Raw genomic sequence first — 19,845 nt, forward strand, 5'->3', positions numbered from 1 at the left:
TTTCACTTCCACATAAACTCTGTGAGAAACACTTAGGCAGAGGGAAGGTTTGGGGATAAGCTTCTTGGTTTTCTAGAAACATCTGGCAGGTCACCCCCTTGCATCTGCCTGTGCTTCTGCTTGGCTAAGGTTGTGCTTGTGGAATTGGTGTCAGGGAGAACATCTCCTGCTTTGGCCACTGATGAGCTTTGGGTCTTGAAAGAGATCATGTCACACCCTGCACCTGACCCTGGCCACTGAGGGTGACCAGGACAATGCTATAGGCCGTTACCTATTAAATGTGTGTGTGTATGTGTATTCTGATTAAAACATAGAAACCTGAAGAGTGAAAGTCTTGTCATAATCCTGATGATAAATTTTAAATGTCTATATTAGCATATAATTATTAAAGATAAAAATGGAATTATAATTTTATGGTATATTATACTATTTTACAGTATGTTTTTACCATACTATAATGTGGACATTCTTTAGTATGATGGGTAAATCATTTCAAGTTGTCTGAAAAATAAGGATGATAGTATCCACCCACCTATTCCAGAGGCATTAAAGAGACTCAAATATAAATTAAGATTTGTAAAGTGTGTTGAGTTTCTTAGATGAAAACACCATGATGTTATGGTACCGTGTCATATTTTTAATTGATTATAACAATTCTGAACGATTCTATTATTAGTTTCTTCTGAGATGTTATTGAAATATTTTTAAAAACATTTTGAGTCCTCAGAGCGAAACCATTATGGCTACCTTAATGTAGTGTGTGTAGTACTCTTAGATTTCAGCTGCCTTTTTGTGTTCCCCGCAGGCAAATACGTGTATCAACCGATGACCCCTGTGGAACAGCTTCCAAGCACTGAGATTCCTGCGAAGCCTTGGGAACCCACAAACACCATTCAGATCTCAGTCTCCCTCGCTGAACACTTTTTGAAATTTGCATCTGTCTTCCAGCCTCCCCTCCCCCCTGATTCACCAAGGTACTGTATGATCTCAGACCTCTTTATTGACAACTATCAGGTTAAATGTATTAATGGGAAGATGTGTTACGTGCAGAAGCAGCCGGCGCCACATTCCCACAAAATTAGCCCCGAGGAGGTCTCTGCACACGATGCCTTAATATCAAAAGAGAGCAATATGCCAAAAATAGATCACTGCTCTTCTCCCTCAAGTTCTGAGGACTCTGGGATCAATGCGATCGGGGCTCACTATGTAGAGTCGTGTGATGAGGACACAGAAGAAGGAGCAGAACTGAGTTCAGAGGAAGATTACAGTCCAGAGAGCAGCTGGGAACCAGACGAGTGCACCCTTCTCTCCCCTTCGCAGTCTGATCTGGAAGTGATCGAAACAATAGAAACCACCGTGTGAGCGTCCAGGCAGGAAGCCACGTGCTCTGATCCATGCTGAGCTTTTGTACTTTGGTCTGATGGATCCTTTTTCCAATGCAGTCGATGTTTTCTACCCCTCTCTAACAACCATACCAGTTCAGTGGTCTGCTGATTTAGCTTCACTTTTAAATTAGTCTTATAATCAAGACATTTTTTTCTTATAAATGGTTTTCTTTTGTATCTTGACTTCCTTTTTATGTAGCATCTGGTGTCATGAATTGTGACCCAGCCTTAATTTCACTGGGAACTTTGAAAGCAATGATGTGATGAAGTGATGATCACAGAGCATCACGGATCAGGTTGAGGAGCTACCCAGAGTGAAGGAGATACTGTTTTATAAATAGCCAGTTCTTCGCAGAACAACTCTTTGGCGTTGCTTTTGGCGTGCTGATGAGCACCCCTACTCTGCTAGTCCCGTGTGGAAAGTGGTTCACGTGACCCCTCAAGGTGTGCACTGGTTGATGCCATTCTGTCCCTTTCCCTGTCTCCCCACCGCCTGCACTGGGGCTGGGCCAGTGCTGTCCTGGCTTACTTCGGGGAGGTTACTGGAGGCCAGCTCAGCCCCTAGTTATGGCCAGTGTCTGCACATCCCTCCGTTATCTGGGGCTGAGCTAGACCTCACTTCAGAAGAGATTCCACCTTCTGTTTCAGGCTCAGTCCAGCTTTAGCTGAGTGCCTACGCTCTTCAGGGATACAGAGTGAATAAGGCCTGACTCCCAGCAGGAAGGGACCACAGTCCAGTAGGCGAGGTAACACATGCAGGTGATGGGACCCAGAGTGCCCTGGGAACCCAGGGAAGGGAGAGCTGTACTTGGCCTGGGCTAGCTGGGGATGTTGTACCATTTGAACTGGCCTCTTGGGTGGGTTCCCCAACATATCCCTGCTTTTTAAAATTGTTCTTCAAATCTGGGGGAAACTTTTAGGAGTTATATAGGTATTTAGGAGGCAGCCACATCTGATGTCTTAAGAAAAAAAATCAGTCATAGTTTTAGTTAGCATGGAAGTGCTAAAGACAGCAGTCCTTTAGGGATTAGGAATGAATCTAATAGGTTTGATTAATTCTGCTTCATTTGGTTGTGTGAAGCATTAGGATGGCTTAGGTGAGAACTGGATTAGAATTCAGTATGATGCATGGATTTTTTATGCCAATGCAAAAACAGTTGAAATAGTTCGCTAAGTCAGGAGAAAATATTTTGTAATATTCATTCACTTTACAACAGTAATATTCATGGGCTGTTGTAAATATTCTCTTTTCCTGCACACATAAAATAGTAAATGATTCTTTCTTATTTATCTCTCTTCAGAATTCTGCTCCTAATCTCCATTTGTAACTGGTATTCTTGTGTGAGTCAGTTACCTGCTGTTTCTCCAAATATACCGTCTGTGAGGCATAGTTAAGAATCCAGGAAATTTAAAACATGGCCCACGTGAAACCAGAACTGTCAAAGTTGGAGCTAGAGAAATACTTCCTACACCCTATCCATGAGCGCACTCTCATGGCATCATCTCATGACATATCTTCTGTGTCACATTAGCTTGTATTTTAAGAAATAAGAAGAGGCCTGTTGTGTCCTTCCCTGAAGCCTCCACTTGGCATCTTTCACAAATCACTCCAGGCAGAACCTGCTTTCCTAGTTGTATGTGTAGTTCATGTGACTGGCTAGAAGAGTTTGTTAGATTTAGGTGCCCCAAGCAGCCATAGGGTTTAGAAAGCAGAGTGCGCATATTCCTTTGAAAGCAGTGTTTGTTAACACTTTCTGTGCTAGATGAGAATGCAGCCAGCATAAAGTTCCCGCTTGTTGAAACGTAAAGACTCAACAAGTCAAACCAAGAGGTGGTGAGCAGAGCTCCAGGTACAGCGGGGCCCAGGAGAGGGTGGCGGAGGAGGGTGTACGGAGAGGGGCTTAGGGACAGACAGCTGTTGAGCCCTGCCCTGGGCTCTCAGCACTGCCCAGGATTGAGTGGCCAGCTGCAGCCAGGGTGACGCCAGGGTCCTGTCTTCACCTAACTCTGGGTGGGCTTGTTGCAACCCCGGCGGGAACACGAGGCTCTCTTTCTTTGCACCATTCCCATCAGTTCTCTCCTCCATCTGTTAATCTAATTGGAGTCGACCACCAGGTCTCGAGAGCCATGGGAATCCATGGGCACAGGGCCACGTTTCTGAGGCTGGCTGTGTCAGGGTTGGGCACTTTATATGGTAATATCTATGACTTTTGCCTATGTTCCTGTTTAAACTCCTGAACTGCCATTCAGATTAGCCATGATTTTAATGGAATTTTTGGATTTAAGACTAGTTGATAATCACTTTAAATATTTGCACAAACTCTTTATAATTAAAAACTAAGATTCACTTCTATTTTATAGAACTGGAGATGTTCCACAGGATTCTAAATATCAGATGCTCCTGGATCTCAAAATAGCCTTTTCTAAATAAGCACAAACAAGAATTCTTTTTTTTTTTTGGTCCTAGCACTGTTAATAATTATCTGAAAATCATATATGATTGAACCAGAATTGTTTCTCTAATGCTTGCATTACAAAAACAACTGATAAGGATATAAAAATACGTAGTTTCAACTTAAATTCTAGGCCTATTCTGTTCTGTATTATGTGAAAGAATTTCTCTGTAATCCTGATACTGTATTGCTCATTTGTATAAGCATATTTATAGGCACTTTTAGAAAATGTTTAGACTGCAGTCTGTACTATAGACATAGAACACAGCCACGTTAAATAGGTTTTTGATTAATACTTGTACATTGAGAGATACGAAAGCTTTATCATTTGGACCTTTGCTCACTTGGGGCAAAGAGTTGGGCTGTGTGGGTGGAAAAACTGCTTTCTTGGGCTTTTATCAAAAACTGGCACCATTCCCACTTTTTGAAAGTTGGCGTAAAAGCTGTTAGGTAGAACATACAAAATAAGTGCTGTGTGGAATTTAGCTTTCTTATCTAACCAAGATTTCTTTTAGAATTTTCGTTTCACACGTGTTCATGACTTTTCTGAGAAATGACAAAGCAATTAAAATGCTTTTGTCGTTATAACTGTTTGGTACATTAACAATTGAAGCTTTACAATCAAATCTAGGTATTTTCAAGATCTGAAATGCAAATTTGAGGAAAACCCTGAAGAAAAACAGATGCTTTCCTGGAAGGGGAAGACCTGTAGTTCAAGGTAATACAGTACAAAATGAAACAGAAAATAAAATCACCAAAACCAGAACAAAACCATGAAGTTGTTTTCCTGAGGTACTTTTTGGATTTGATCTAGGATTTGATTTTATCTTGGGAGTGGTGGTTTTATGTCTTAATCTCTACTTCCTGGCCTATTTGAAACATCAAAGTTCTTTTGGGGCGATCATAAACTCCTTTTATGCAAATTTCTCTACTTGGGCAATAGTATGCAACCAGATAATTTAGAAAGCTGTCAAAATATCCAAATAATTTTGGTGGTATAAATACTTCTAGGCAAGAAAAAAAAAGCACAAGTTAAAATAATATTTATACAGTCAACACTTGATTATTCCATCTTGTTTGCAAGATTTCGTTGACATGTTTTGGATTTTTACATGAGGAAAACGAAGCTTCCGTGGGTTTTCTTTCCTGCTTCCCTCTCCCCCTCTCCAGAGGAGGTGTGAGCACATTACGGAGGCCAGTTGTATTTTGGGCTTTTCTGTCGTGTGCGATGGTGTCTCTTCCCGTTGAGGTGGGGAGAAAGAAGTGGGCGTTTCCGCACTTTACTCAGTGCTGTCAATTCCAGGGATGTCAGTGCTTCTCACATCCAAACATAAGTACAGGGGCACTTCTCAAAACTAAGTTTGGAATTATTTATCTTCAGAAAATTTCTTATCTCAGTGCTCCCTTTCGTTGTCACGGATAATTGAAAGTTGACTGTATTGGGAAAGGGCTGCGTTTCTGTTTGTGCTTTGAGTTCTTTCTGTTAAGGCTGAAGCAGTGCTCTCTTAATAGTCTGAACAAGTCTGAAAGCAAATCATCAGTAGCAGTTTTAATGCTGAACTTCCATAACATCGTGTTCATGTGTACTTTTAAGGCTGTTCGTACCCTGTAATACTCACTGTGTGATTTTTTTAAAACCTGTCTGTTTTAAAGTTTTAAGCACAATGTTGATCCGTGTGTAATTTCCTAAAATTATATTCTGTTTTCCTACAAACAGCTCAACTTTCCTCTCTGTATAATACTTTAGGAAAATACTACCTTGTAAAATAAATGTGATTTTTTTCTTTTTTACCAGCACAAATACAATATTTTGAATTTTGGAATATCCTCCCTCTCCACCCCACTTTAGAGAGGTTCTGTCTGATTTAAATAATAACACAGTGTGAGCCTAACGAAACAAAAACAAAAGCCCCCATTTGCAAAATGTGAAACATTTATATCCAGTGCTTACTTTGTGCTGAGAAATCAGTGGTTTACATCATTATTCCATTTAAATTTTACAAATCCTTACTGCAGGTAATTATTATTATGCATACTGTACACTCACGGTCACCACTGATGATAATTCCCAGAACCCTTTATTTATAATAAGAACTTTTTTGTTGGCTGCATTAGGTTTATACAAATAAAAATTACATTCCCCCACAAACGGTATTTATTTCACACAATGCTACAAGCTATGTGTTCGGTTCATACATTCCATGTAAGACAGTTCTGACTGCAAGTTGGATCCAGGGAGGCCGCTGCCCTGCTGAGCCTCGGGGGTGCAGTCACTAGGTCACCAAGGCTGAGGGTCCAAGCCTCAGCGTGGCAGGTCCAGGAGCTTAATTTTTATATTCACACCAAGAAAAGAACAGCTTTGGGGTTGGCCTTTATTGAATAACCTCATGGGGAGTGCTAAACAAATTTGCTTATCAGTAATAGAAATAATACAATTGTTTATATTAATAATGATAGCTCAACAGCTGCCTTCCTGCTTTCTCTGAGTGTTCCTCACAGCAGCCCTCTGAAGGAGAGACTTCAGCATCCTCACTTCACAAATCAGGAAAAGGGCTCAAGAAAGAAAACATTTTTGTTCAGAGTGGCACAGCTTGTAAGTAAATCGGAGTCATGTTTGAACTGTCACCTTGGCTGTGGAGCTCATACTCTTGGCCCTTTTCCTGCGTTGCACCCTCCTGTAGCCCTTCCCACCCTCAGAGGCCATGGAGGCTAAGCCAGGAGGCCGATAGTGAGTGGGGAGGAGAGCAGAGGGTGCCCCCTTCCTGTCCGTGACCAAGAAGATGCCTCCCTCACCCAGACACCACCAGGCTTCTCCCTCCCTCCCCATTCTGTGCTCCACGTGGACCTCCCCCCAACATATACACATGCTCAGCATCTTTCTGCAGGTGCCTCAGTGCTTTGATTTGGCCATTGCTGCTTCTATGTTTTTTTTTTTTTTTTTTTTTTGCGGTACACAGGCCTCTCACTGTTGTGGCCTCTCCCATTGCGGAGCACAGGCTCCGGACGCGCAGGCTCAGCGGCCATGGCTCACGGGCCCAGCCGCTCCGCGGCATGTGGGATCTTCCCGGACTGGGGCACGAACCCGTGTCCCCTGCATCGGCAGGCAGACTCTCAACCACTGCGCCACCAGGGAAGCCTGCTTCTTCTATGTTTAATCATGAGTCTAGGCTAACTCTTTCTGCCTTCACAAAAGATAACTTGTCTTTTAAAGTGACTTCTGCAGACAGCTAATCTCATTAACGAAGTGTGCATTCTACTAATTTAACTCTCTACATGATTGTATTGCCAAGTTGTAGAAAGCATCTCATTGTAGCCTCTTACAGATGCTGACTGCACACACTTTTATTCTGCAATAAACTTTAATTTAGCATCTCATCCTTACTACATTTCAGTCGCTGGGAATTGGTAATGCCTTTAGCCCTTGGTGTCCCACTCCAGTTCTGTGCTGAATGAAGGGGTGAGACAGGACCTCGGGACTCAGGCTCGCTGTAGCAGGGTCAGGAGGAGCAATTGGAAGCCAGCGGGAATTCCTCAGAAACCGGGCAGGTAAGGGTCGATATGCCTAGATATTAACAGCATTTTTCTGTTTGCTCTTTGGAATTTTCCTAGTTTTCTAAATGAATTGGTGTTACTTTTATAATCAGAAACAAACCCTGTAAGCTGTTTTGAAGATAGTGAGTTCGGGTGGAGCCTGGCACTGCAGGTTTGTGGGAGGAAGTGGGGAGCCTTCGAGTCTGGGCAGCGTTGCACCCACTCATCCACTTGGGGGAGGGGCTACTAAAGGCCGGACTGCAGACTGTGTGTCCTGGAACCACCCGGCCTCCCACCATGGCTGAAAGGGTCTTGGGCCAGTGAGTTGGAGAAAAGAGAGGACTTGTTTCTCATTGTCTTCTCAGTCCCCAGTCTGAAATAGTGTGTGTGAATTTGGAGATGGGAGACCAGAAAGCTTGGGCTCTGGTGCGACATCTTAGTTCTCTTTGACAACTAGCCTGTCACCTAGTGTACAGTCCCAGAGGATTTATCCCTAGAAGGAGATCTGGAGCGTCACTGTAAGGTGATGACAGAAAATGCAGCATCGTGGGTCCTCGAAGCCCCACAGCATCTGAAGGGGGACTTAGCAAGCATTTCCCCAGATGTCACCTTACCTGCCAAGCCCAGCAATTCAGCATGACAGGCAGGACAGGATAATTTCATGAGTTTATGGCTGAAGCATCCAAGAGCTAAGTCAACAGTAAAGGCAGGTGAGTCACTCTTAATTGGCAGGTAAGTAGCGGGGCCAGAGCTCCAAAATTCTGTTGATGCCAAATCCAGCCGGTGTTCCCCCCTCACTTGTTGAGCCCCCTGCAGTCACACCTGCCCTCCCCTGCCTCTCCCTCACCGCCTCTCTCTCCTCCGCACACCTGGGTTCCCGAGGCCATCCATTGCGGTCCTCACTCCCCAGCAGTGGCTCTAGGTGGGGGCATCCAGGAGCCACAGCCCAGCCTTCCGGACATCACCTGCTGCTGCCCTTGTTGTCAAGTGCTCTGGATTCTGCCCAGCCTGGCCTGGCCTCGTCCTGGGTGTGGCTTGAGACCCAGACGAGACCCAGATGCTGCCTCTGGCTCAGGAGCGGCCCTGGATATAAGAACTCTCTTGAGAACTGGCCTCAGATCTTGGCACTTTCGGTGTCAGCCGCCTCGGCGGCCTCCTGCTCCCAGCCTCACTGAAGTGCGGCCTTTGATACCAGCTGCTTCCCATGGTAGCACCGATCCTCACCCACCTTAGGCTTGCCTCCCAGGGCCAGCCTGCTCCAGGGCACGAGGGCCTCATGTACTAGACTGAGTTTCTGCCCACATGTTTAGAATCTTCCTGTATGAACTGTGATGCCAAACTTCATCAAGCAGATGTAGGTACACCCATGTATCAGCAGAGGACCTGGAAGAGCCATCCCAGCGTATCCACAACAATGCTCTCAGAGGCCATGCAGTCTGGTCGGGAGCCCTTGGGAAGGCCCGGGGTGGGGAGGGGTTCTGCCCTGTCTGGAGGGTGGGCTCCGAGGCCTGGCTGGGATGTGCATAGGGATCCACAGAGCTGGTTTTTCCTGGGAATCTAGAATATTGAGAGGTAACTCTAGCATGATTTAGAAGCTGCACTGAATATGGGGAGGACGCCAGGGATTTGGGATTCCTGAGGACCCCAAGGCCCTGGGTGAATGGGGCCTAGAGTGGGCATCTCTGTACAGGTCACTGGGAGGTCAGCACAAGATCAGTGGGTCCAACTAGAACTCATTGGGGTCTTTTCTGATGACTGGGGTTCCATAACAGGTCAGTTCTTCCCGGAAGATTTATCCTTACCCCAACCTATCCAAGAGTCACAGAGAGGCAGTGAATCCCTGGAGCTGCAATGTGTTTCCTGAATCGGGAAATCACTTGGGCCCCGTGTTATGCCTGATACAGCCACTCAGAAAGGGAATAATGGGTTTTGGAGAGGTCAGAAGTTGGGGGGGATGAAGGGAGGAAGTTGGCTGGGAGTCACCATCTCAGGTGGAGGTGGAGGTGGATTGTGGGAGTATTGAAGGATGATGGGCCAACCCATTCTTCTAGAGAGAGAAGAGGCCGGGTTGGGCAAACAATGAGGTCCACCACTTTGCCAGGGGCTGGGACCTGACCTGGCCCTCCAAGGCTATTGGCACCAAATTCTGACCTCTGCAATGCATGTGGCGCAGAGTTCTGAGGGAACCGATGTCAGATAGGAACGGGCTACTGGCTTCCCTCGGTTATTGAGAAGTGTCCCTGTTAGAAGCCGAGGCCCATCCCCACCAGCAGCTTAACAGCAGATCCCGACAGGCTCCTGAGCCAACTAATCCCTGGCTGGGGCAGGAGGCAGAAGTCAGGGCCTGTGCAGGGGGTGGTGTGCATGTCTGACCTATCCATGTCGCCCCCGAAGCTGTAGACATTCATTAATTCACACAGGCAGGCATATGTTCAAAAATCTATTAATTATACCTACCCTCTGACTCTGAAAAATCATTCCTAAGTTTATACCCAACAGAAGTGCATACATATGTTCACCAAAAAGACAGGAAGAAGAATGGTAATGAGCCAGTACTGGAAACAACCCAAACGTCCATTAACGATAGAATGGATTGGTTATGGTATATTCATACAATGGAATACTATTCAGCAATGAGAAGGAATAGCATGGAGCAATCTCACAAGCATAATTGGAGTAAAAGAAGCCACTTCCAAAAGAGTAAATAATGTACTTTATGAAGTTCAAAACAGGCAAAACTATGTATGGTGTTAGAAGGCAGGATGGTGGCTAACTTGCGGGGTGATGAACAGAGAATTCAGGGGACATCTGAGGTGCTGGCCATTTCTATTTGCTTGATCTCGGTGCTGGTTATACAGGTGTGTTCACTTCATGAATTAATCTGGCTTTGCAATGTGGTTTGTGAACATTTCTGTCCATAAAAAGTTTACTTTAAAAAGAGACTGAAAAGATGGTGGCAGCTAGCCTGCTTTCAGCACTGTGCTGTGAAAGACACAGGAGTGGACTGGACACAGTCACGCCCCTCAGGAGTGATGGAGGCAGACAGGAAAACACCCAAGCGTGGAAACAAGGTGAGTCAAACTGCCCCTTTCCTGGGGAAGTGGGGAAGGCTTCATAGAGTATTGGGGTATGGAGGAGGCTGGTGGCAGAAAGATGGCCATAGATGCCCTGAGGGGCCACTGAATGAACCCTCTGATGAGTCAGGGCCACCCCCTGGAGCTCAGAGGTGCTCAGAATCTCAGGGACTTGAGGTCCGCCCTGGGCTGCCAGAGGACGACACACTAGGTCTTTCCTGCAGCTCTGGGCACGTCACACGCATCTGATTCTGGAGATGCACCTTTGGAAAAACGTTTTCAGCAGGCAGAGCTGAGTGGAAACACTGCTGCTAAAAGGATCCCCAAGGCTCTGAATTATTTATTCACTGATCATTCATCATTGATGAGGCCCCGGTTGGCTTTCCTCTTCCACAAACAACTGCCCTCCTGCTCTCACCATGGTAGGCTCTGGTTGGTACCATGTTACCTTTACAAAGCATCTCCCCCACGTCACCTGGACCTTCGCTGTGGATGGAGCAAATGCATCTCTATTTTTCAGAGGAGTACTAGCCTTCCTCAGCTCACATGTGGCCCTGTGAGGCCTGTGCCTAGAACCTGGGGCTCCTGACTGGCAGTCCAGGGCTCTTTCCAACAGCACATTCTGCTTCCTATGGGGAACTGGGTGAGACTCCATCCCCCTCCTTGCCCCCTATTTTCAGATGGTCCTTTCAAATACTTACCGTTTGCCAGGTACAGAAAAGAAACAGGCTGTGATGGACACTGCTGCGTTTTGGCAAATCAGAATCCCTCCCTTCTTAGGGCCCTGATTTCCTCTCAGAGGACCACCTCCCCCTCCCCCAGGCTCAGCATGGGAGGAGCCGGCTCAGACCAGGCACCTGCCCTCCCCAAATGGTAGCTGATGGGTGCCTGGAGCCTCCCTCCCCCAGATCTTTCCTCTTACCACCTGTCACAGCCCAGGGGTGGGCACGTGACCTGGAAGAGCAGCTGGAGCTCAGCACCAGGTCTGGAAGCGAGTGCTCAGAGCTGCTGCTCCTCCATCCTGGGAGCCCCCCACCCCCTCAGTGAGCTCCTGTGGCCATGTCAGCAGAACCACAGCCGCTGACTGAGCCTGGATATATTTCCAGAGAAGTCTCTGCTAAGGAACTGCTCTGAAGTGGGACCCGACGTCACTGCAGAGTAGAACATGTGCTAAGTGCCACGAGAGGGGACAGGGACTGGGCCCAGCTCAGGCCTGCATGTCCCGGGGCCCAGCACTGCCCAGCCCTGGAGTCGGTTTCTCATCTGCCCTTAGATGAGGCAAGAGGGCTCTTCAATCCAGGAGGCATGACCTGGATATTCAATGGTGCTGTGACTCGAATGACAAAGAACTCTTGGGGATGATCAACTAGGTTAGTGGCTGGAGGAGAGTGCATTGCTGGTGTTTACCAGCCCTGGTTTGAATAGGCGCTCGGATGCTCAGTAAACTGCCTTGGCCCTTTAGAGTGTCGACTGAAGAAGGCAGGCAATCACCACATTTTGCTTTAATACTGTCGAGCCCCTTCGGCCTTTTTGACTCGTCAAGAAACCTTCTGATATGGAGTTTGTGGAGGTGGCATCACTGGCTCTCAAATCAGTTCTGAGTTCAGATCTGTGCTTTGCTACTTCTTGTGTGTCGCCTTGGTTAAGTTTTCCAGTGTGAGCCTCAGCTTTCTCATCTGTAGAATGGAGATGAGACTCTCATGTGGCTTCAAGGGCCATCCAGCTGGTGGCCACTTAATGCTCCACCATGTCCCCCAGTGTGGCCTCCTTGCACCTCTGTCAGGAGGCGGCAGCTTGTGCTGCCACTTCGGGGGTAGTTCTGTGATAAGAGCTAAGGGGACACGTCTGGGGCATTTGCCACGTGCCTGCCCAGCACTATGCGTTCTCAGGTACTGGCTCATTTAGTCTTCACTGCAGCTTTATTTTATAAAGAAACTGAAGCTGAGAGAGGTTAAGTGACTTGCTCAGGACCACAGCCAGGATGTGGCAGAAGCAGGATATATTTTTAATTAAAAGTTGTATCTAGTTTCTACATCTATTTCCTGTGGATTGTTGTGGAGGATTAACAGTGATGCACATGTAAAAGGGCCAGCATGGTGCCTGGCACCTAGAAGGCTCTGGCTGGTTACTGGGCTGCTAGGAGCACCACGGGCTTTGGGCCCGGAGCTGGACAGGTGGGCTCGCCCTGCGCACCTGACAGTCGGTCCCTGGGAGCCCGGTCGGCCCTGAGGGAACCACACAGGGAGCACCTGAGCCTGGGAGGCAGACACCTAGCCTCTGTGCGAGTGGTGTGAGCTCCTGCGGTGGTTGGTTCAATGACGTACAGGAAGTGCCCAGGCCAAGAAATGGAAAAATCCTGCTCTGGCAGCCTGGTCCCTGGCAGAGGGGGACCTGGGTGGCTGGTGCTCTGGATGGAGCTTGTGATGCAGCTGCTTATGGAATAAAGGCAGGGCTGCCCCAATCAATCAGGGTCCTTGACTTGGAGCTAATAGAACTGAATGGTGGCAACAAGAGTTCTAAACGTCCTTTATGACTTGACAGACGGAGAGTGAGACAGCCAGCAGGGCTTAAACAGGAGGCATTTATTGTTAGAAATGGCAGATCTTACACTCAAATGGGTTTAAGCACAAACACATGGAAAGGGAGGTGCCCCAGCTCCCACAGACCCTTCATTCCCTCCAACGCAGGTTTCAGCTGTGCTACGGCCTGGCAACCACTGTTCCAACCGTGCTGTTCCCTGTCCCAATGGCAGCAGGAGGTGACAGCTCTCCGTGGTGCCCACCAGCTGGAGGAGACGGGCTGCGCCGGACTCAAAACGCCATCTGCAGGAGCTCCGCCTCTTTCTCCACACTTCAGGGAAAATGAGAAAAAGTCCCAACAGGCAAGATGCATTTTCTTAAATAACTGGATAGAGGTATATGGCATTCATTTGCTTAATAAGCAAAACAAAATCAGCCAGTCTGGTGCTGATGCTGCGGCAACATCAGGAAGAGCCGGAGTCTCCCGGGGCTGGCGGGCGTGGAGCCGCCCTTGGGCCTCGCCCGGGAGCCTGGGGGCAGCGGGGCCAGGCCTGTCAGAGGGGGCCCTCCCCATGCTGGGGTGGTCTCAGGGCTCCAGGCCCGGGAGAGTCTTCAGTCCTCAGTCACAGGCGGGGGTATGAGCTGTAGCTGGAAGTTCTCCTTCTGGAAGACGCTGGTAAAGGCAGGGCCACTCTGGGAGCCGCTGAACGGCCTGCAGCTCTCGCTGCCGCGCTTCTGGGAGAGTTCCGTAAGCAGAGCCAGCTGCAAAGGAGGGGACACGCGTCAACCGAGGCTGGAGGGTAAGACCCGGGTGTGGACCCCAGAGCTGCATCTCGCTAACAGGCAACGGTGACTTGGCACAAGTTCACGTCATCTGCTAGGGCCTAAATTTCCTCCTTTTTTTTTTTTTTTTTTTTTTTTTTTTTTTTTTTGCTGTACGCGGGCCTCTCACTGTTGTGGCCTCCCCCGCTGCGGAGCACAGGCTCCGGACGCGCAGGCCCAGCGGCCATGGCTCACAGGCCCAGCCGCTCCGCGGCATATGGGATCCTCCCAGACCGGGGCACGAACCCGTATCCCCTGCATCGGCAGGCGGACTCTCAACCACTTGCGCCACCAGGGAGGCCCTAAATTTCCTCCTTTGATGATGAGGCGGCTGGACTGGGTAAGTCCTGTGGGCACAACAAACTGACACTTTCTGACAAGGGGAAGCTGTCCGATCCTGAACCTCCTTCACTCTGAGTGTCCCCTCTCCAGCGGGTGTGTGACCCTGTCGCCTCCGTTCTCTCCCTGTGGACACACAGCCTGAGCTGCGGTTCTCCACTCTCTGCTCAGCTCACGCCACACACTCCCTGTTGGTGGGTTCTCCTTGGGATGAATGACGATCACTGGCTCCGACCCCTCTCCTTCGTAACCAGGACAGCTCCAGGTGGACGCCCAGCTGCCACTTCAAACTCAGGGGCTTCAGGTAAACTCACAGATGCCACCTTCTCCTCTAAGTGCCCTCCCTGCTCCTGTCCACCAGCGACACCAGCGCTACCCTCACTCTCTTACAGGCTCAGTTCTGGGAGACCTGCTGAGGAGGGGAGGGTGTTAACCCAGCCCACTGGGAAACCAGGCTTGGGCCCTCAGTGGGGCCATTCCTTTGACCTCAGAGAGGCTTTCGGCAAAAGTACAGAGCCTGACAGCCTAGCCCTTGAGATGCCCTTGATGGTCAGAGAAGAGCTGAATGCCACACCCAAGCTCCTTCACCCGGAGAGAGGGCAGCTGTGAGGACCGAGCCGTCACACACAGCAGGGCGAGCCTCTCGGTGTCAGGCTGCAGGCCCGGAGTCTGCGGGACTTCTAAAAGCCCCAGGTAACTTCCCTGAGTGAGTTAGGCGCCAGGCACCAGGATACTAGGTCCTTTACATGAATTATGTCTAATCCTCCACAACCACCCTCTGGGTAAAAATCCCAGAGCCCTGAGAAGTTAAGTTAGTTGCCCTGGGTCACCCAGTGATGAGTGACAGTGTGGGACTCGAACTCTGGTCCCTGTGACAGCTTCTGCTCAGCTGAGCTGCCTACAGTTCTGCCTTCTCCGGAGGTAACTTGTCTGTTACCTGCTCTCTCCTCACCTCCCCTGCCAGGTAGTCTGTCTTCCAGCTCTTCTCCAAACTCTAGCAAGGGTTCTCTCCTCATCCAGGCAGTAGTGGCAGAAGACTCACACGTGTCTGTCACTTCTGTTGAAAACTCACTACCAGTGACTGTGGTAACTGGGGAGACATCTGAAGACCCCTTGGTTCAAAGTGCCAATTTACCTAAAATAATCCAGTGCCTGGTCCTGGTTCCAACACACAGCTATGGTTCAATGCATAATTCGTAACACAGGCTCGAAAGCTCCGAGCAAACTCCTTAGCTGGCCCAGGACACGCAGGAGGTGGCTCCCTGCAGGGACTTCCACTGATGCCTGAGCAGGTTACAGAGTGGTGTCCCTCACTCTGCACAAGCCCCACCTGTGCCACTTTCTGTCTTCTGTAACCCTCTCAGCTTCCCATCAGCATGTGGAGTTCCTTGCAAGGACTGTTACGTACGATGCTAATAACAGGACAGGTGACAGATGCTATGTAAACCCAAAGTTCTTTCACATTGACACTGAAGTAGATCAATCACAAAAAATATTGTTTTCCAAGGAAAAAGATATTTTTGTGTTCTACTTCTGTAACTTAGTGTTCTAGAAATTGATGAGTCCTGAATAGTGGCTCAACAATTTAAAGCAGCAGAACTTCCTTAGAATAGAAGGCCCAGAAACCCAACTCCTCGGGCAGAGCCTGGCTGGAAGTGATGCCAGTTCAGCAAACCTCCTGGAATAAAAGACCCTGCCCAAGACCAGCCCTCAAAGAGGGAACACCATTTTTCCTCTTGGCTGCCAGCAACCTAGCAGGTGTGTGGGGAGTGGGCAAAGGGAGCCCAGGCATAAAAAACAGCACATAGGCAGTCTGTGAAAACCCAAGAAAAGCTTACGGAACAAATCTGGCCTGGCTAGAATTTAGGTGTGACCTGGGGCACAGAGGAGGTGGTAGAGTTTGGACTCCACTTCAGGTGATGGAGAGCCAGGGAAGTGCTGTAAGCAAGGGGGTAACAGGACTTTTGGGTTTGGAGATGGTGCCCAAGCAGCAGCCTGGAGAAGGGAGAGAAGACCTGCAGTGACCTCTGTGAGCTGGAAGGAAAGGGGAGAGAGAGACAGGAGAGCTCCCTACTGAGTGGATGGGGTGGGAGGGATGAGCCCAGGGTGCCAGCAGGTGACTGCTTTGGGTGACCTGATGACAGAGGATGACACCCAGAGACAGGCACGGGCAAGGAAGAGCGGGTTGGAGAAGTTAATAAGTGCACTTCTGAAGTGCCTGTGGGGCCCGCAGACTGACGTTGTGGCATGACTGCTGTAGCCCTCTAAACCTGTACTCTTCTATAGTAACAGGATTCCAGTAGTTTTAGCTCATGGCCTTTTGGAATCAAGACCAATGTCCCCAGTCTCCACTACAGTTAGGTGTGGTCACCTGTCTAAGTTCCAGACAAAGGAGGTAAGTGGAAGTGGTGTACACAGTTTCTAGGAACTATCCTTAAATAGAGGGCTTATGGTCTTCCTCCTTTTTCTCCACCTTGCTAGCAGGAATGCAGATGTGATGGTTTGAGCTGGGGCAACCATGCTGAATCATGCGAATATAAGCCGTATGTTAGAGATGGCAGAGCCACAAAGTAGAAGAAATCTGGAGAGAGATTCGTGGAAGATGCCCTGGGATGCCCATATTTACAATTCTATTTTGGTTAAGCCACTACAATTTAGCATTTATCTTTCATGGCCAAAACAAATTCAACCAGTGCCCATGTCCAGCAGAGTCTGGGGCTTAGGGCAGATTTGGCAGTCATCAGTTTAAACACAGGAGGCTCCCAGATGAGGGATTAGGCTTATGCCTGCTCTCTCTGGAGGCAGTACAAACACAGATGCCCTTCTGTGTCCTCACAGCCCATGGCAGGTAAGGGACAGATATCTTTCCACTTCCTCTGCATCCTTGGCCAAGTTCTGAGTGCTCCCTGGGGTCAGGGCTCCACACAGCCATAACAGGGATGCCAGGGCACCTTACAGACGAAGGACGAGGCTGGAGTGAGGACCTGAGGACACTGTGTTACCAAAACACTAATTATAAATAGGGAAATAAAAATGTAAACAACCACACCAACATTACCCTAGAACTTCCTCGGTAGAGATGGCAAAGCTGATCAAATGCTTGGATCTGCTGTGGATCCAGAACAGGTTCTGAGGTTGCCTGAGAAATCAAAAACAATAAGGTTAATAATAACACCCATGGGGGCTTCCCTGGTGGCACAGTGGTTAAGAGTCCGCCTGCCGATGCAGGGGACGCGGGTTCGTGCCCCGGTCTGGAAGGATCCCACGTGCCGCGGAGCGGCTGGGCCCGTGGGCCATGGCCACTGCGCCTGCGTGTCTGGAGCCTGTGCTCCGCAGCGGGAGAGGCCACAGCAGTGAGAGGCCCGCGTACCGCAGAGAGAAAAAAAAAAAAAAAAAAAACACCCATGGGCAGCTTCTGCATTTGGTCAACGGTGAAACAGGATGCAGTGCTTCCTTCACTCCTCTGAAGAAAAGCCATGCTACCAGCAACTGATAAGATACTTTACTGAACATGAATTAGGAATGGCCGTGTGCCTCCACACGCCCTTGGTGCCAGCTCCAGGCCGACAGCCTCCCTATGGCCCCTTCCCATGTGGTCTCCAGATTCTCCATACTTAAAAACGAGCTTCCCCTGGGGCTTCTTGGTCCCTCTTGGCCTTTACTCTGCAGAATAACTTAGCTGCACCCAGCCTGGCACCCCCAGCACTGAATACGGGCAGCAAAGATGCCCCTTCTTTGTGCTGCCAGCAGAGATACGTTATACATGAAAAAGCATGTCATTTCCCTGCCTCATTATAAAGCTGGTAGCCACCTAAGGGGCTGAGATTTTAGTCTGCTTTTGGGAGAGGGGAGTCTAACTTGCTTCTCCAGCAGTCTCGTTTTGTTCCACTGGTTACTAGGCCCAACACCGTGGTCCTACTCTTGGTGGATCCGATCCAACTCATAGCTAGAGGAAGAAATGGGATCCTGGCAGAGGCTACCATAGGCTTTGGAGTCAGAGGTGAGCTGGAATACCAGTTCTGACACTAACCTGCTTACGTGACCTTAGTCAAGTTCCTGCTCTGACTTGTGAGACAGGATAATGCTTCCTTATGAGGTTACTGAACATTAAATTAGATGAGATCCATATTTAAAGTGTCTTTTACCTGCCTGCCCCCGCCCCATAAAGGCTCAGTATATGCTGGTTTTTGTTTTTGGTTTTTTATAACATCTCTATTGGAGTATAATTGCTTCACAATGGTGTGTTAGTTTCTCCTTTATAACAAAGTGAATCAGTTATACATATACATATGTTCCCATATCTCTTCCCTCTTGCGTCTCCCTCCCTCCCACCCTCCCTATCCCACCCATCTAGGTGGTGACAAAGCACTGAGCTGATCTCCCTGTGCTATGTGGCTGCTTCCCACTAGCTATCTATTTTATGTTTGGTAGTGTATATATGTCCATGCCACTCTCTCACTGTGTCACAGCTTACCCTTCCCCCTCCCCATATCCTCAAGTCCATTCTCTAGTAGGTCTGTGTCTTTATTCCTGTCTTGCCCCTAGGTTCTTCATGACCATTTTTTTCCCCCTTAGATTCCATATATGTGTGTTAGCATACGGTATTTGTTTTTCTCTTTCTGACTGACTTCACTCTGTATGACAGACTCTAGGTCCAACCACCTCACTACAAGTAACTCAATTTCGTTTCTTTTTATGGCTGAGTAATATTCCATTGTATATATGTGCCACACCTTCTTTATCCATTCATCTGTTGATGGACACTTAGGTTGCTTCCATGTCCTGGCTATTGTAAATAGAGCTGCAATGAACATTTTGGTACATGACTCTTTTTGAATTATGGTTTGCTCAAGGTATATGCCCAGTAGTGGGACTGCTGGGTCATATGGTAGTTCTATTTTTAGTTTTTTAAGGAACTTCCATACTGTTCTCCATAGTGGCTGTATCAATTTACATTCCCACCAACAGTGCAAGAGGGTTCCCTTTTCTCCACACCCTCTCCAGCATTTATTGTTTCTAGATTTTTTGATGATGGCCATTCTGACTGGTGTGAGATGATATCCCATTGTAGTTTTGATTTGCATTTCTCTAATGATTAATGATGTTAAGCATTCTTTCATGTGTTTGTTGGCAATCTGTATATCTTCTTTGGAGAAATGTCTATTTCTGGATTGGGTTTTTTGTTTTTTTGGTATTGAGCTGCATGAGCTGCTTGTAAATTTTGGAGATTAATCCTTTGTCAGTTGCTTCATTTGCAAATATTTTCTCCCATTCTGAGGGTTACCTTTTCCTTGTTTATGGTTTCCTTTGCTGTGCAAAAGCTTTTAAGTTTCATTAGGTCCCATTTGTTTATTTTTGTTTTTATTTCCATTTCTCTAGGAGGTGCGTCAAAAAGGATCTTGCTGTGATTTATGTCATAGAGTGTTCTGCCTATGTTTTCCTCTAAGAGTTTGATAGTGTCTGGCCTTACATTTAGGTCTTTAATCCATTCTGAGTTTATTTTTGTGTATGGTGTTAGGGAGTGTTCTAATTTCATACTTGTAGATGTACCTGTCCAGTTTTCCCAGCACCACTTATTGAAGAGGCTGTCTTTTCTCCATTGTATATTCTTGCCTCCTTTATCAAAGATAAGGTGACCATATGTATAGTGTATATTTTTGCCTCCTTTATCAAAGATAAGGTGACCATATGTGCGTGAGTTTATCTCTGGGCTTTCTATCCT

General features: G+C 47.9%; 2 protein-coding genes across 11 annotated transcripts in view; one reads left to right on the forward strand and one right to left on the reverse strand.

Moving 5' to 3' along the window:
• Positions 1–6,689, forward strand: part of LOC309806916 (UPF0524 protein C3orf70 homolog) — a 112,207-nt gene extending 105,518 nt beyond the window's left edge. The window contains exons 2-3 of one of the 6 annotated variants that reach the window (XR_014294453.1): positions 806–4,556; positions 6,296–6,689. Coding sequence is in view for 1 of the 6 variants with exons in the window: in XM_082625971.1 (XP_082482097.1) it covers positions 806–1,362 (557 nt within the window). In the remaining 5 variants the exon portion in view is untranslated. Of the gene's footprint in view, positions 1–805; positions 5,771–6,295 lie in introns of those variants that run through there. The other 5 variants (XR_014294454.1, XR_014294455.1, XR_014294456.1 and 2 more) reach the window with 5 other exon arrangements.
• A 6,316-nt stretch (positions 6,690–13,005) lies between these two features.
• The window catches only part of VPS8 (VPS8 subunit of CORVET complex), a 293,055-nt gene continuing 286,215 nt past the window's right edge, over positions 13,006–19,845 (reverse strand). For all 5 annotated transcript variants that reach the window (XM_082625439.1, XM_082625440.1, XM_082625441.1 and 2 more), the window contains 2 exons: positions 17,182–17,262; positions 13,006–13,724 (listed from right to left, as the gene is read on the reverse strand). In XM_082625439.1, coding sequence (XP_082481565.1) covers positions 13,575–13,724; positions 17,182–17,262 — 231 coding nt within the window. In that variant the 3' untranslated portion in view covers positions 13,006–13,574. The remainder of the gene's footprint in view (positions 13,725–17,181; positions 17,263–19,845) is intronic.

The sequence above is a fragment of the Mesoplodon mirus genome, assembly GCF_964341445.2.
Source record: "Mesoplodon mirus genome assembly, chromosome: 6".
Taxonomy (NCBI): domain Eukaryota; kingdom Metazoa; phylum Chordata; class Mammalia; order Artiodactyla; family Ziphiidae; genus Mesoplodon; species Mesoplodon mirus.